This window comes from Penicillium cataractarum (genome assembly GCF_028827025.1).
Source record: "Penicillium cataractarum strain IBT 29864 chromosome Unknown utg000002l, whole genome shotgun sequence".
In the NCBI taxonomy this organism is placed as follows: domain Eukaryota; kingdom Fungi; phylum Ascomycota; class Eurotiomycetes; order Eurotiales; family Aspergillaceae; genus Penicillium; species Penicillium cataractarum.
In genome coordinates, this window is record NW_026622738.1 from 2,187,286 (window position 1) to 2,202,462 (window position 15,177).

A 15,177-nucleotide genomic window follows, 5' to 3' on the forward strand; every position below is an offset into this window, starting at 1 on the left:
CATTCAGATTCGATTAGGATTGTTTCTCAGCATCTCTTCCTCGTGTCTGTAATTCCCATTGTGGGGTGACAAGCCCGTGTTTTGTTTCAAGAGCCAGTTAAACTGCGACGCCTGGTGGGACGATGAAACCGCAACCCAGCTTTCGAGGATACAGAGCTTTTAATCAGCAAGTGCCTAAAATTATAGCACATTTTGGAGATTCTAGTCAGCAAGTTCAATCTCACATATGAAAATTTAGTGAAATAAGAGTATACTTGTAGAGTAGATGATGATGAAAGCGGGACTGCGATAAGCTTAGTGGAGTCAATTTCTCCCACTTGACCCTCGCCTCCGCCTTTTTGGTTTCCTCGGTTCACCTGCTTCTCCGCTTCCCACCGCCACACGTTCCTTGGATCGTGTTTGGGCTTTCCCCCTCTTGGTTGCCTTCTACAACTCTCTTTCTACTCATGCCTCAAGCGCAACCCCCGCCTGGGTTGGCTGACCTCGAGAAGGAGCTGGGATGCTCGGTATGTGCGGCTGGGGATGATCATCTTCCAGAACCCTTCCATTCCTGTGGTCTGCGTCCCTTACATTGAAGCCTAACTAACACCGCCTTTTGCGCATAGATCTGTACGGAGCTGCTCTACCAGCCCCTCACACTCCTTGACTGTCTGCACACGTTTTGCGGTTCCTGCTTGAAGGAATGGTTTACGGCGCAAGGCTCGCGGCGTCGCTCGTCGTCTGACACGTCTCCTCGATTTACCTGTCCATCATGTCGCGCTGAAGTACTTCGTACTCGAACAAATGCTACCGTGACAACCTTACTTGACATGGTGCTGGCAGCGCACCCCGACCGTGCCAGATCTGCCGACGAGAAAGAAGAAATCGCGGGGCGATACAATCCCGGGGAGTCGGTCTTTCCCCCTCTTCCCCCTCCACAGGAGGACAATAATAGCGAAGATGATGAGGATGATAGGAGAGTGCTGCGGGAAGTTCAGGAACTAAGTCTCCGCGAGAGTCGCGCACAGGCACGGCGGGAGGCTAGACGAGCAGGACAGTCGGAGAGGACACGCGATAGGAGCAGCAATCCTGAGCGATCCACAGAAGATGGGCGATCCCGCCGTCGGCGGGGCGAAGATTCGGAGCGACAGCAGAGCTCGGCGCGGGCCCACGGCGATTCAGAACGTGCGAGGCGCGTGGAACACCAGTCGAGCTTGCGTTCCCTACTCAGCTTGTCGTCCGAGGCCGAGACAATGCAAGAGGAGATCTTGCGACAGATCCTTGAAGAAGGGTTACTGGATGATATTGACTTCGACAATCTTAGCGCTACACAAGAGGAAGAACTTAGTGAGCGAATTGCAGATGCCTATCGTAGGAGTCATATGCAACAACCGCGCGCGCAAGGGCAAAGACGCAGGCAGTCTCCTGAAGATTCCAGTCGAACTCCTCGTTCCCGGTCGCAATCAGTGCAAAGACCGAGCGAGACTGCTCCAACCCCATCCACTCGCGACAATACCGATAGACGCCCGCCTGCAACTAGACCGCACTTATTTGATCCACCTACGTCACGCCCGACGCCAAACCACCACCGAAGGAACTCGGAACAGGGTGATGGCCGCCGGCGTACCTCCCCTGTCGGAGTGAATCAAGCATCAACCTCAGAAGACATGTTGCGACCAGCCGTCCGATCCTCGAGCGATATGACAGCCGAACGCACGCGCAGCTCCCAGAATGCGCGAACAAGAGCAGAATCTTCTTCGAGCCGGCCACGACGTGCAACGGAGTCAGATCAGGGCATATCAGACGCATGGATGAGCGCAGGAAGAGAGCGAGGCTCTTCCAGAGTCGTCACCAGCCAACCTGTAACGAGTTCCCCAACCTCGGCTTCAGCTTCTACACCACAACTCAGTTCTCCCCACAACTCAACGCCGACAGATCAATCAGCACCAGTATCTTCCCCGCCTCTTGTCCCGCCAAGGTCTCACAGGCGACCGAGTTCATCACGATGGAGCGTGCTCCCACATTTTACTGCGCAATATGTGGAGCCCTCCATCTCTTGCGATCGCTGTGGAACGCCGGACATTCAATATGATGTGCACAAAAAGTGCAACAAATGCAAAGACCCAGACTATCATCTCTGTCTGCGGTGTTATCGGACAGACGGAGATTATCCCTCCGGAGACTCTTCCCGCGCCAATGGCTTCGATCCCTCTGCGCAAGCGATATACCAAAAGATCCTTGCATCTCCAAATCATCGCCCAGCCAAGATGCGCCAAAGTGGTCATATACTGCGCTCCTTCCAGTATGAGCGGCCCTCGGAGAACGCACAAGTCGTTACCAGTGGCGAAAGGAAGATCACGAATGACAATCCTGCGCGCCGTCTCATATCGGGACTCTTCTGTGACATTTGCCAGTCCCCGGCCAATGACTGTTTTTGGAAATGCAGCAAGTGCAACGAGGGTGATTGGGGCTTTTGTAACCGCTGCGTCAATCAAGGAAGATGCTGCACGCATCCCTTGTTGCCTATTCGGCGTATTACTGGCGGCCCAAAGCTATCAGCGACAAGTACACCTGCCGATACAAATACCTCCCTCTCTCGATCAGACTCGGAAAGCTTCAAAACACTCGCCTTCTCCACCAACTGCGACATCTGCACGTATCCAATCCCCGCTTCGGTGACACGTTTCCATTGCCTACAATGCAATGACGGTGATTACGATGTTTGCACAAACTGCTACCTCAAGCTAGTAGCAACTTCCAAGATCAGCAAGGAGAACGGGCATAACGGCTGGAGACGCTGTCTAGCCTCCCACCGGATGATCATTGTCGGTTTCGAGGACCGAGATGACGGCCAAAGACGAGTCATCGTACGCGATCTAGTCGGTGGCAATGCGCTTCAAGACGAGCACATCGGACAATCCCCTTCTTCCTCTCCAGTTATTAGTAGTCCCGCATCACCGGACCGAGGAAACGGCTACTGGAGCTGGAAAGAAGGATCAGAGCGCCGAAAGAAGGCTTCTCGTCTCCGTGGCTCCGTCTCTTCACCCACCAGTAACAATCCCGGCGCCTCATCTTCGGATCTTGGTCACGGCAGCGGTACACCTACTTCCCAGCACGGCGGACCCTTCCGTCGTTTCCCACCGGATGGAGGTGTCGGGCTCGTCGTGCAGGCTAAGTGGTCCTACTTCCATGGGGAAGAGAATGAAGATGAACTGGTCTTCCCTCGGGGTGCTGAGATCAAGGAAGTGGATGATGTCAATGATGAGTGGTTCTGGGGTAGTTATGCTGGTCGGACGGGCTTGTTTCCTGGAACTCATGTCGTTGTTGTGGGGGAGATCAAATGAGCTAGCTGTTCGTGTCTTGGGTGTTGTGAGTTGGAATTTTGCATTTTGATTATGGCTTTGCATGAATATTATGATGATCACGACAGGATATGAATGCATGTAAACTTAGGCGATCACGAAATTTATCCAGTTTCTCAGTCTGTGACGATTACCAGTGCTTAGGTTCTCCTATAGTTTATGAATCGACAGGATATTTGTGTCATGCAAACATAATCTCATCCCTAACGTCACTATATACTGGTATCAAGATCACGAAAAAATAATTAAAGTACAAAGCCAAATCGAGAAGCACAAAACAATGCTTTCAAATAGCCTCCTTCCAAACCCAAAATCCCCTTGAGAAAGTGGCTCACTCCAACAACGCAACCATCAACTTCTCATAATCCCCCGAGGTCTCCTCCCGAACGCGAGCAATCAAATCCTTGCCGAACCGACGCTTATAAGCCCGCTTCACTGCCTCCTTATGCTGTCTATCCCAATGAACCCTGACAACCCGCACAATCAACCTCTCGTCCTTCGTCCCCATACCCGCCATACACTCCTCCAGCAGGATAGCATCCCGCATGGCCGGATCCGTCGCCGTCCGCAACATATGCAACAACGCATCTTCCATATGACCCGAGAACTCCTTCTCGACATGCTTATCCAGCGGGGCATGATACCGCGCCTGGAACGCGCGATCGATCTCGCGCAACTCGGCATTCGAACTGCGCGTGAAAATCCCGCATACCTCGGTCACATTGTTGACGATGCGGGCGGCAGTAGAGTCGTGCAGGGTGCGCACTTCGGCCTCGATAGATTGCGGGTTTATCGGGACGGAGTCTTCGTGGCGGGTTGCGCGGAGGACGTTCTTGAAGAGTTCGCCCGTTTTGAAGGAGAGGTCATCTTCCACGTCGCGGGTCAGTTTGCGGTGGTACGTGCGCTCGTAGGCTTTCTGGATAGCCTGAAGATCGGCATTGGACCGGCCGAGGAGGATGTCATTCAGGAGCCATTCCTTGGTGCCGGCGCCCTCGACGGCTTCCCGGGCACATGCCACGTCGAACATGAGCGGGCCTTCGATCACGCCGAGCAGTCCTTGTTCGAGGTTCCCGCCCGTCTCGGACTTGACGTCCTTGTACAAGTCGCGGCCGATATGCTTGGTGTATGTGGCGCGGACACCGGCCATTTGGAGGGGATCCAGGCGGGAGAGGACCTGGATGAGGGCCTTTTCGTCCGTGCCGAAGCCCTTCATCGCTTTACGGAGGGCGTCGGCTTCAGCGCGGAAATCGCCCGGCGCGACTTGGCCGGGGACGTAGCCAAGGGATGGGGGAGCTGGCGCGCCAATGGGAGCTCCGTATGAGTTGGGCGCACCGTGCATGGGGGCACCATGAGGCGGGCCTTGTTGAGGGGGATAGCCTTGTTGGGGAGGGGCATAGCCTTGTTGAGGAGGGGCGTAGCCTTGCGGTGGTTGACCGTGCTGAGGTTGGCCTTGTTGAGGAGGGTAATGCTGGCCCGGCGGAGCTTGGCCATAGGGCTGTTGTGGTGGCTGCTGCGACTGGGGAGGATATCCGCCCTGATGGGCAGGGGGCGCACCGTATGGAGCAGGTGGTTGAGGTGAAGGAGCGCCGTAGTATCCCTGTTGCTGGGGAGGCGGCTGGCCGTAGCCCTGCTGGGGAGGATAGTGACCCTGCGGGGGAGGGGCACCATGAGGAGCACCCTGGGGTGCGCCCTGAGGAGCACCGTATTGTTGTTGAGGGTACTGAGGCTGTTGATAACCCTGTTGGTAACCTTGTTGATAGCCCTGGGGAGGTGCGCCTTGAGGGGCGCCCTGAGGAGGGTAACCGTAAGGCGCTTGTTGTTCTGCAAAAAAAGGCGCGTTAGTTTACTAGCAAAAAGGAATTCCCCGCATTCCGATGGGTTAGGCCGGAGCAGCCTCATCAGGGGGGTGGGGGTTCACTCACGATTAGGGTATTGATAAGACATGATGCGAAAACTGAAGGAGAGATGTTTAGGTGTCAGACGAGGGGTAAACGCGAGTTAAATAGCGAGTCGTGGGTACGAGCTGAGCTTCCTTGGTACTCCTCGGGTTCGTGTGTGGCGCAGTAGTTCTTCTCTAGTGGGAAAGCACAGCCTTGTGGAAAGGAACACATTGACGTCTGCCAATGCTGGGCCTGGTCTTGTCATTCCACTGGTTCGCTGAGAAGTCGAAATTAATTATGGGTATCGCTCGTATTACTACAGTAGCCTTGTGGTCGGACTGTGGCTAGTGAATTGTCCCATGCTGTCTTCGTACTGTAGACTGACTACATCCAGTCGGACCTCAAAGCCGCGAATCAGATAGTACTTCTGATTACTTCAATTCATTACAACCCTCAATCAAGTAGGGGTTCTCGGACTAGGTCTCTCTTTAGATCTCTGACTGTCAAAGTTACTACTTAGCCTACCAAGGAGCTCCGAGAAAGTCATAGCATATTCGTCACAATTATTATCTATCAAGTCCTGCTTATAGTATAGAAAAAAAATATAGAAGCGAATGACATCACAAAAGTCCAGCCCATGAGATGCAAACCATCAACCAGTCATCACCAATAGAACAACATAACGAATGCCACGCTAAAATTCTCAGAATAGCTGAGACAACATCAAATATTCGAGACCGCGAGGTCAATGCAAGTCTTGGAAATAAAGCTTGCCTCTCCACCAAATGCTCATAAACAACAAACACAAATAGCAACAACAATAAACCAAAGAGCTGTGAGGGTATTCATCAGAATTAGAAAAGAGACAAAAAAAAGAAATCATGCAAATTAAATATCCAAATCCAGATTTCAATCGTGAAACATAACACTCATCAAAAGGAAAATAATTCATATCGGTCAGGGGTATCGTTTCAATTTCGTTCACACGCTTGCCGTGCGCCTCTTCTCACTCGGTTTCTGCGCGTAGGCAATGAGCATGCGGAATCCAGTCCCACGCTTCTGACACTCGCGTAGAACCTTGCGGTCATTCCACATGCTAAGGTCGTGATCACCGGTGTCGTGGAGGGCGGGCTCTTCGTAACATTTGGTATACCACCAGCGACCAACGCGAGCTACGATCTTGGCGATGGACTCGTCGTTGGCGGCGGAGGGGGAAGGGTCGGAGAGGAGGTCTCCGAGGGAGATGTTGTCGTCTGAAACTGACGACTTGGATGCGGGTTGGGTGCTTTGGCTGCCCGTTGCGGTTGAGACAGAGATGGCGGGGAGCGAGAATGCTGTTGATTGAGTCGTGGCTGATGCAGACAGAGATTTGTTCGAGGAGGATGTTGTCGAGCCGGAGGATCTGACAACCATTCCTGCGACGGGGATGCGCACCATGCAACGACGGAGGTTATCGAAGCCTTGGGTGCCGACCAGACGTTGGATACTGTCGCTCGTCGGCTTCAGACTAATACTCGAGTTGGCAAGACAAGTCATCTCCTTCAAGCCACGGACTGCTTTGCGAGTGCGAACGCCCATGTTGACCATATCTCGGTCCAGAAGACTCATCTCGATGTAGCCACCGGATCGAAGAACGCGACGACATTCCTGAACGATGTTGTTCTGGATAACCTCGGAACTTGCGGCAGGGAAACGCAAAACAGCAACGGTGAAATAGTCTTTGGGGAATGGCAGAGGATTCTGGAGTCCAGCGTGGTACACCGTGTGGTGATTGGGTGGAGGCTGCAACGCTGCAGGATGGGGAATCGCAGTCGAGACTGGACGACCGCTCAAGCTGTAAACCTCGGCGTCCGGATAGGTCAAGGAGCAGTAGAATGACCAGTCATCGTTACCCAGTCCATCAATCACGAGAATCCTTCCATGTGCACCGGACTTGACATGGTTGTGCGCGGGACTGAAAAGAACCCGCCCAAATGATAGCCATCGACTAGTCATGAGGGACGCAGATCGCATGTTGGTACTCGTGACTACATCCCACTCACGCTCCGAACATCCTGGAAAATCTTTGAGCTCATTGGATTTAGGCTTTGGTGCGGGAGTGGCAGCAAGGGACTGGAGGAATGTAGACTGTTGCTCCTGAACGGGGTCCAGCGAAGGTTGTGTCGGATTGGCAGGGCTGTACATGACCTCCGGATCACCATAGCTAGCAATCAGATTGCTATAAGATGCCTGTGTTGATGGTCCAATGGAGGAATGCAAAGCCGAGACAATCCTTGACCGACGCAGATGGACGGAATCGCCGCTATCACGAGAAGAAGCGCCAGCGGGCGAAAATGGTGGCGGCTGGAGGGAATTGTCATTGTTCAGCTCATCCTGCAACGCCTTGCTAGCCATTGTCGCCATCTCAAATCTGCCATCCTCTTCGGTCTTGCCAGTATCTTCTGGCTTTTCCTCTTCCGGAGAGAGAACGTCAATCAAATCGTCATACTCGTTCCATACTTCATCCTCAGTCGGTGCAGTACCAGGCTTGGGTACCACAGCTGTGACAGCCGCCAAGGCACCAGAGCTACCTGATGAAGGAGAGCCCTTGTTGGGAGAGAAGTGGATGAGTTCGCTGGCTAGATAAGGGCCAGCAAGGAACTCCAAAGCACTCGCTGCCTCTGGGGCACTAAAAGCTGGGTTGAAACCATAGCCCCAATCTCCTGGCTTACTGCTGGGGATATCGGCCAAAGGAATTCCACCAAGGCCAGGGAAATCACCTGTGCCCTCCAATGTTGGTGCCACCAGCGACGGCGACTCTGAGGTGCTGAATGGCCGAGAGAATGAATGCATGGCCGGTATATGGTGTCTATCGCGTCTCGACACCACTTTCGGGATTCGGCCCACGGAAGCCAGCCGTCTCGGGCGACGATCTTCAGGGCTGCTCTCAGGATCTGGGCCCGTCATGTTTTGGTTAAACATGGCGGTTCTTGGTGACGGTCGATTATCTCGCTCGAACTCGCCATGCAGCTTAGGGGGCGATGGTAGTAGGATGGAGGGATGTCGCTTTTTGATGTTCAGGCTGGCAGGTACCTCGACTGGCGCAATGTACTGCTCTTCTTCCGTTGGAGGCGAGTCTTCAATGTGGTTGAGAATATCATCGAGCTCGTCTGAATCGGCATCCACAAGAGCGTAGTGAGCGATGGGACGGCTGTTGAGCACCGGAGAAATCGCAGCATGAAGTTGAGCCGTATGAGATGGAGGAGCGAGGGAAGCCGGTGGAGCGGCGCTTGGTTCATTGGTACGGCTTCTCTGGAACAAATTCCATCTTGAAGATTTCCCTTTCTTCGGCTGTGGTGGTTCAGGCTTTGTGGGTTCCTCCTGTTTAGTAGTCGCAACCGGTATCGGTTTCGGTTTCTGCATGACGACAGTGCTCGAGGTATTGCTGGAAAGCGATGTACTGGTTGCTGCAGCATCTGGATTGGCATAGAAACCAGTTTTCTTGCTCTTGGGAACTGGCATGCGAGACTTTGGTTGTTGACGAGTGGCCGGTGTCCGGTTCTTTTCTGGGCTTTTACTCCTGCTTGGTCTGAGGCTATTTGTCGACTCGCTGCGAGGGGCCGCATCACCAAAGGTGCCAGTAGAAGTTGCCAATGACTCGGTTGATTGAACAGTAGAAGATGTGAGGGGTGTCGGGCGAGGCAGGTTTGAAGACGTCACACTCATGCTACTAATGCTCTGCTCACTCACAGTTCGTGAAAGCGTTGCACCGTCCATTCCTCCACCGCTGATGAAAACGGGCTCGAGACGACTTGCGAGGAAATCATCCAGGTCGAGATCCGGACGACTAGATGACATACTCCCTTTGCTGCTTGAGACCGAACGGGATGTGCTTCGTGTCGTACTAGTTGAACGGGTCCTGACACCACTAGCACTGCTAGCACTCGATTTCCTACCACGCTGCGAGTACTTTCCATATCCTTCATGACCGGTTCCAGCAGCCGGTCCTTTCCTCGTAGGTCTACCCTGGTCATCAGTGGCAGCATCAAGGTCTGGCTTTGACTTCTTGGAGAACAGACCAAACTTCTTTTGAGCTGCAGGTTTTTTCGGGTCGAGTTTCTCCTTTGGTGGCTCCTTGGTCAAGGTTTTGGGTGATTTCCGGGCTAGCACTGGAGATCCAGCCTCTCGAGAGGGAATTCGAGACAAGTCCTTGGATAGTAAAGAGTCTGTTGAAACGACAGCAGACGGAAGTTGGGTGGTCCGATTCTTCTCCATAGATTCGCGTCGCTTGTGACCAGTCGACCGTAGATAAGGTAGGTTGCTTTGAATCACAGGGGACGTCTCTAGATCCAAGCGATGGGTGCCTTCTCGACTTGGCCGTGGTGGTGTCTTTGGGACTTTAGGCATGCTTATCTCAAAGATTGATGGAGCTCTTGGTCTCTGCGAATTGAAGAGCTCGCACTCTGCCTCTTCGACTTCCTTTCTGGCCTGGTCAATGTCTATATCAGGATTCTTAGAAGGGGCATCTCTGGGTGGACTAAAGTTGACGGATGACTTCCTCGGTGGGGGACTGTGCGGAGGGCCTCGAATATTTCCAGGGGTGGATTTCACATTGGATTGACTTTTGCCTGTCGTAACCGTAGCAGATCCAAGTGCGGGTGATTTCCTCGGAAGTCCTGACCTTGAACCCTTTGGATGCGCTTGTTCGGCTGGAGCACTTTGGGGGCTTGCATGCGCTGATTGTGGCGAGATCACTGGAAGTCGGGTCTGGGATGGGCTTGGCTGTCTCATGCGTGAAACCTTTGACGAGTGCATGATTCCCGGCGAGTAGGAAGATAATGAGGTTGGGGTCGAGCCCCGGCTCCACATGCCAGGAGACTCGGAGTAACGAGTAGATGGCGTACTCGCAGAGGGATAGTAAGGAACGGGAGGCGGTGGTAAATTCTGAGGGTTGACAGTAGTACGAAGACTGGCCAGTTCTATCGGCTCCTGGGTTCTTGGAGTATCCACTGCACTATTCTCCATCCTATCTGACGTACTTTGGGATGATGATGGAGGTTCCGCAGAATAGGTGTCGGGCAGTCTCGGCAGTCTAGGCTCCCTCAGATCGACAGGTTGAACGGTTGGCGGAATGACCAGACTAAGCTTCTGAGATTGGTTCTGCTCCACATGTTTTCCTATTGTCGGTGCCCTTCTGCGAAGAACATTGCGTGTTCGTTTGGGCGGGTTGACCGGTGGAGCTTGATAGCTTTGTGCAAATGGAGAAGGGGTCGTTAGATCGGAGGCGGAGAGAGATGAGGGAATCGATGAAGCCGGGGTGTGAGGCGATACAGTCGATGCAGGAGACGGGGATGATCCTGTACCACCAGTACTTGGACGTGGTAACAGTGACAGCCGATTCGCATGATTCGATAGCTGGTATGTTACCGGTGGCAATGCGGTAATTGAACGGGAATCTTCCGCAGCTGATAGAGAAGATGCCCGACCAGTTCTTGTTGTGTAGTTGGTTGGTCTTGCTAGTTGAGACCGAGGAAGCCGTGGGGCATAGGTAGACATTGAGTTGGTTGGCCCTGGATGTGATGCAGGTGCAGGAAGGAAAGGATCATTCGACGGCATACGACGGCCGCCCATATTGTACGACGACATGGTGCGACACTGTCAGGAGTCTCCGGTTCCAATCTTGAGACTGTAATTTGAGGAATGGGCTCATGTAGTCCAGAATCGTAATCATCACGGGCGTATGGGAGGTGTGTAGAAAGTAACGGCGCTAAACTGATACCTGGTTTCATGAGTTTCAAAGGGTCGAGTAGCAGATAATCCACATAGTTTGAACGTACAGCATTCAACTCATTACTTTTTGACGAAGGGTCTCCAGGACACGAGCTTCGGAAGTATTAATAGATGTAAAGTGGGGACAGAAGGAGGAGTAAAAGAAAAGGTTGAAGTAGTAGACGACGTCCAGGGTATCCCAGAACACGTGCAATGTCGAACTATAGAATCAAACAAAAAAAATTAATCAACATTATCTGCAAGGGGTCATTAAGCATGAGACATAGAAACTATCAAGAAAAAAACAGCAGACGTCAGGTAGATAAAAAGATGGAAATTCACCGACTTTAGCACGCTGATCGACCACGCCAGGAGCTGCAGCTGCTTCGCCACAGTCTGGAGCAGTGTGGCACCGAAATCTCAGGGTTTTCCACTAGTCTCGGCCACGTCAGAGGTAAGCGATCCATACGAGCCTAAATCAGGCAGAGAGAGAGAGCAAAAGAATGAAAGAGAATAGAATGAACAAAAAAAACGAGGGCATTGAAAGTCGTAGTCTAGAGGAGTGAAAAGGTCGGAAATCCCTGTAGAAACCGCAAAGTGGACGTTTTGTACGGTGCTGACTCGGATTTCCCCCCTTCAAAGTGGGGGTTTGTCAAGACTTGGAAAAAGCCCTCTAGTCTGCCCTGGCCATATAAAATGCACAGAGTGGCATTCGAAGGGTTGTGCGATTGACGGCAGTCCCGGTCTTAGACAGGAGAAGACCCAAAATCTGTACGATAATTGGGTAGAGAAATTGTGACTACGGCTGTGACGAGTCGAGACTGTGTGGGCGCCAGGGCCCTGTGAACAGAAGCCGTGCCGCTGAATGCAGTTTGAAGCAACGGCCCCAAAACGAGTCTCCAAAGTTAATCTTTTTTAGTCCTATCCCGATGGAGGGACTATCGTTCTATGGACGGAGCACCGAGAAAATAATCCAGGGAGCCCAGTGAATACCAGAATTCGCGCACGGAGACCCGCATGGAGGGGAACTGGGTCCAGCCTATTCGGGACTGTCATTTTTCCCCGGATACAAGTCGCTATCGTTGGTCAGAACCCCATCGACGGATCGAAAGGCTATCAGCGGCGTTTGCCCGGGCAGACCAAATCACCTGAGTCGCTAGCCGATGAGACTGGCCAGGATCGGTGGACACAGCATGACAGGATGCGGTTTCGCGAGTGGCGTGCAATGGGCGGCCCATCCATCCGCCTATCGACCATCACTGAGCAACTGCCGGAGAATAAAGCCCACGATTCGCACTCTATCTACTGGTAAATACCAGCGAAGGATCAGCTAGTAAATCAAGCTGAATGACTGTATCCTTCTTCGCGATTATGCCGCCAGGAACCAGTAGTTCCGCGTTTGCGTCTGCCTCGCCTCGTTGACAACTCATCGATCGGGGACGCCGACCCCGATCTGACTGCACCGTCGATCCTCCCCCAAAAGCATGGCTTGAGCTTTGCTTTTTTGGGGGCTCCCAGGTTTGCTCGGTTTTGTTTAATTTTCTGCAGTAGCCATGCTGCCATGGAAATCGAAGGTGAACGTGCGAGGCTTGGGGCGTTCCTCCTCAGAGTTCGGAGAATTAACCAACGTGCCTCTTCTGAAGGGCCATGCATTGGCCTGGTGCAGAAGTCGTCATAGATGATTATGAAACCACCCTCGCTTGTATGGGTTCAGCTGTCACTGATTCTCCACCCGGGCACTCTGTACTCTTTACGAGGTTTGTAGACTGCGCTCCACCTGTCCTTGCAGTAGATATGACAGACCCATAACGCCGTTTGTTTGAAGTCTGGTACAACCAAAGGGCCGTCCCGAGCCTTGGGCGTTGAACCAGCTTTGGACCAGAATGACCCCCCAAAATCTCCGAGAATCTGACTCAGGACAAAGGGCCGATCGCCCCCAAAAAGCCATTGTGGGGTCCAGTCTCTTTCCTGGAAGAGTAATGAGCTCGCATCTTTTGTTGGACTGGTATGAATCGGGTCAGCCAGTAACCATCCTCAATGGTCTCGAGGGTGTAGTATCTAGTGTATAACCTCATCTCCAAATCCGTGGTTAACCCCCGTTTGGGACCGCTGCAGCAGGGTTAGGTCCGTTTATTGTGCTGCTCCACTCGACATCCCAACAATAAAGGCGTTCGCTGCGCTCATTGACCTCTTTGCCGCCTTGACTGGATCGAATCCATGAAGCCACACTCTAAAAACAGCAGCTTAGGCCTGAGATTCGCCAGAGGTGGCTCGATCCAAGTGGGTCCTGGCGGTAAAACGGCGTGATGGCCTCGCCCATTGGCGAATGAGCTCAGAGTCTGGGTGTCGCACTTGGAAGCGGCTCGTCTTCCCCGGTGCGACAAAAGCCATGTCGTGGGATTTTGATCGTATCCAACACTCGCATTGACCAACAATTACCAGGACGTGTGGGTTCGTCGATCCCCGTATGAGAGGCGCCGATCTGGAGGGGCCAGTCCGGTTGGAAGCCCCGTTCTGAAGCCAGACTGGCCAGCGCGGGTGCTGCAGGAACGAGAGGCTAATGCACAGTTCAGCTGACTGCACACGAGGAAGCTGCTCCTTTCGGCCCTTTGTACATATTAAGAAAGTGCTGAGAATGTTTCAGAAGATGTTGATGATATGACAATAGAATAGATTACCCTCGCTATCGGCTATCTTGAACAGATATCTTACTTCAATGCCCTACATAATCGAGTCTTGATCAATCTTCTAAAGTATACACTACTGGTGTGGAGACACGAGTTTTTTTTTCAGCATATCATCAGTATATTACAATATCAAGAAAAGAAATTTCGATTTGAATGGTTGCCCCTCAAATTCCTTGATATCGTACCGTCACAAACGCCCTGCGAAAGACCAGAATATGTAAAACACAAAAGAAAGTACCCGAATGGGCCAAAGAAGTGCAGTAGCGACAAAAGGGAATGAAAACAATCTAATTGGCGGCCGCAAAACGCTTCTTGCGAGCTTCCATCGCTAGACGGTCCTTCTCATCCCAACTTTTCTGCTGCGTGCTCTGTCCAGTCTGTGCACTCTTCCCACTGTTCCCATTCTGTCCACCAGCATTGCGGTTCTGGTTTCCGTCTCCACGGCGGTTGCGGTTACGGCCGACATCGCGTCGCTTGCCTCCACGACCACCCTGCTCAGTACGGCCACGCTTGCGAGAGCGTTCTTCGGGAAGAGCCTCGTCAAGACCCTTGACACCAACACTAGAGCTAGTCTCGGCCACGGCACCGGTGCCAAATCGCTTCGCCCGATCCAACTGCTTCTGAGCCTCCTTGCGGGCAGTCTCATCATCTTCAATGATGCCAAACTTCTCAGCGCGCTTCTTGCGCTTCGCCAATTCGGCCTCCAGGTCGGATGCTGCAAGGCCACGAGTGTAATCCACAGCGGGCTTCTTCTCGGTCGCAGGCGCAGTCTCAGCTTCGGGTGCAGCTGCAGTGTCGGCACCACCTGCCGATTCCACCTTCAAGTCGTTCGTCGTAGCAGGGTCGACGTCGAGCTTCTGATTCGGGACGGCAACGGGGTTGGCCACCGGGCCCTTGCCGCCAGCAGCAATGGCAGTCGCGGAAGCCTCCGTGGAAGGTTTGGCAGTCTCAGCGGGGACATCGTCGTCCCAGTCAATGACATCTTCGGCGGTAGCAGCGGGAGCGGCAGCTGGAGCTGGAGCAGCTTCCGCGGATTTGGTCTCGTCGTCCTGCTGGATTCGCGCGACCAGATCGGCCTTCTTGCCAGTGTGGGGAAGCGATCGGGATTTCAGAATCTCGACCAGCTCAGCATTGGTCTTCTTGCTGTAGTCGGTCGCCATCTTGTTGGTGGTGGTCGGGAATTGAGGGAGTGTGGTATGTGGTGAGGTTGGGTGATGCGCGGAGGGAACGAGCGGTCGCTTTAAAGGTTGAGAAGGGAATATTGAGGTTCACTGTTGACTAGCATTCATAGCGCGACAAATTCGCAGGCAGAAATCGGATAGAATTGCAGATGGTGCTTTGACTTGAGACAGAGACGCGCCCTGGGGGCAGTGCCGCGTTGGTCATGATGGTTATCACGTGATATTGGTGACGGGTAATTGACACCTGAGGCATCCATGGAGCTCTGTTACCATACAATCCTTAACTAACGTTAGTTATAGCTATGCTAGCAATACGCAGATAGAAATCTAAGAATTAGGT

The 15,177-nt window shown here is 52.9% G+C and overlaps 4 protein-coding genes across 4 annotated transcripts; 1 reads left to right on the top strand and 3 right to left on the bottom strand.

Annotated features, from left to right (window-relative positions):
- Nucleotides 1-446: 446 nt before the first annotated feature.
- Nucleotides 447-3,323, top strand: N7496_002860 (SH3 domain protein; the record flags this gene model as incomplete). The annotated part of the gene is made up of 2 exons (XM_056695791.1): nt 447-506; nt 606-3,323. 2 exons carry the CDS (start codon nt 447-449, stop codon nt 3,321-3,323), a joined length of 2,778 nt encoding a protein of 925 aa, XP_056558003.1.
- A 349-nt stretch (nt 3,324-3,672) lies between these two features.
- Nucleotides 3,673-5,285, bottom strand: N7496_002861 (annexin; the record flags this gene model as incomplete). The annotated part of the gene is made up of 2 exons (XM_056695792.1): nt 3,673-5,153; nt 5,264-5,285. The coding sequence occupies 2 exons, from the start codon at nt 5,283-5,285 to the stop codon at nt 3,673-3,675; spliced, it is 1,503 nt and encodes a 500-aa protein (XP_056558004.1).
- A 917-nt stretch (nt 5,286-6,202) lies between these two features.
- On the bottom strand, nt 6,203-10,846 carry N7496_002862 (uncharacterized protein; the record flags this gene model as incomplete). Its single annotated transcript, XM_056695793.1, has 1 exon — nt 6,203-10,846. One exon carries the CDS (start codon nt 10,844-10,846, stop codon nt 6,203-6,205), a length of 4,644 nt encoding a protein of 1,547 aa, XP_056558005.1.
- A 3,097-nt stretch (nt 10,847-13,943) lies between these two features.
- Nucleotides 13,944-14,816, bottom strand: N7496_002863 (SAP domain-containing protein; the record flags this gene model as incomplete). The annotated part of the gene is made up of 1 exon (XM_056695794.1): nt 13,944-14,816. One exon carries the CDS (start codon nt 14,814-14,816, stop codon nt 13,944-13,946), a length of 873 nt encoding a protein of 290 aa, XP_056558006.1.
- Between the last annotated feature and the right edge of the window lie 361 nt (nt 14,817-15,177).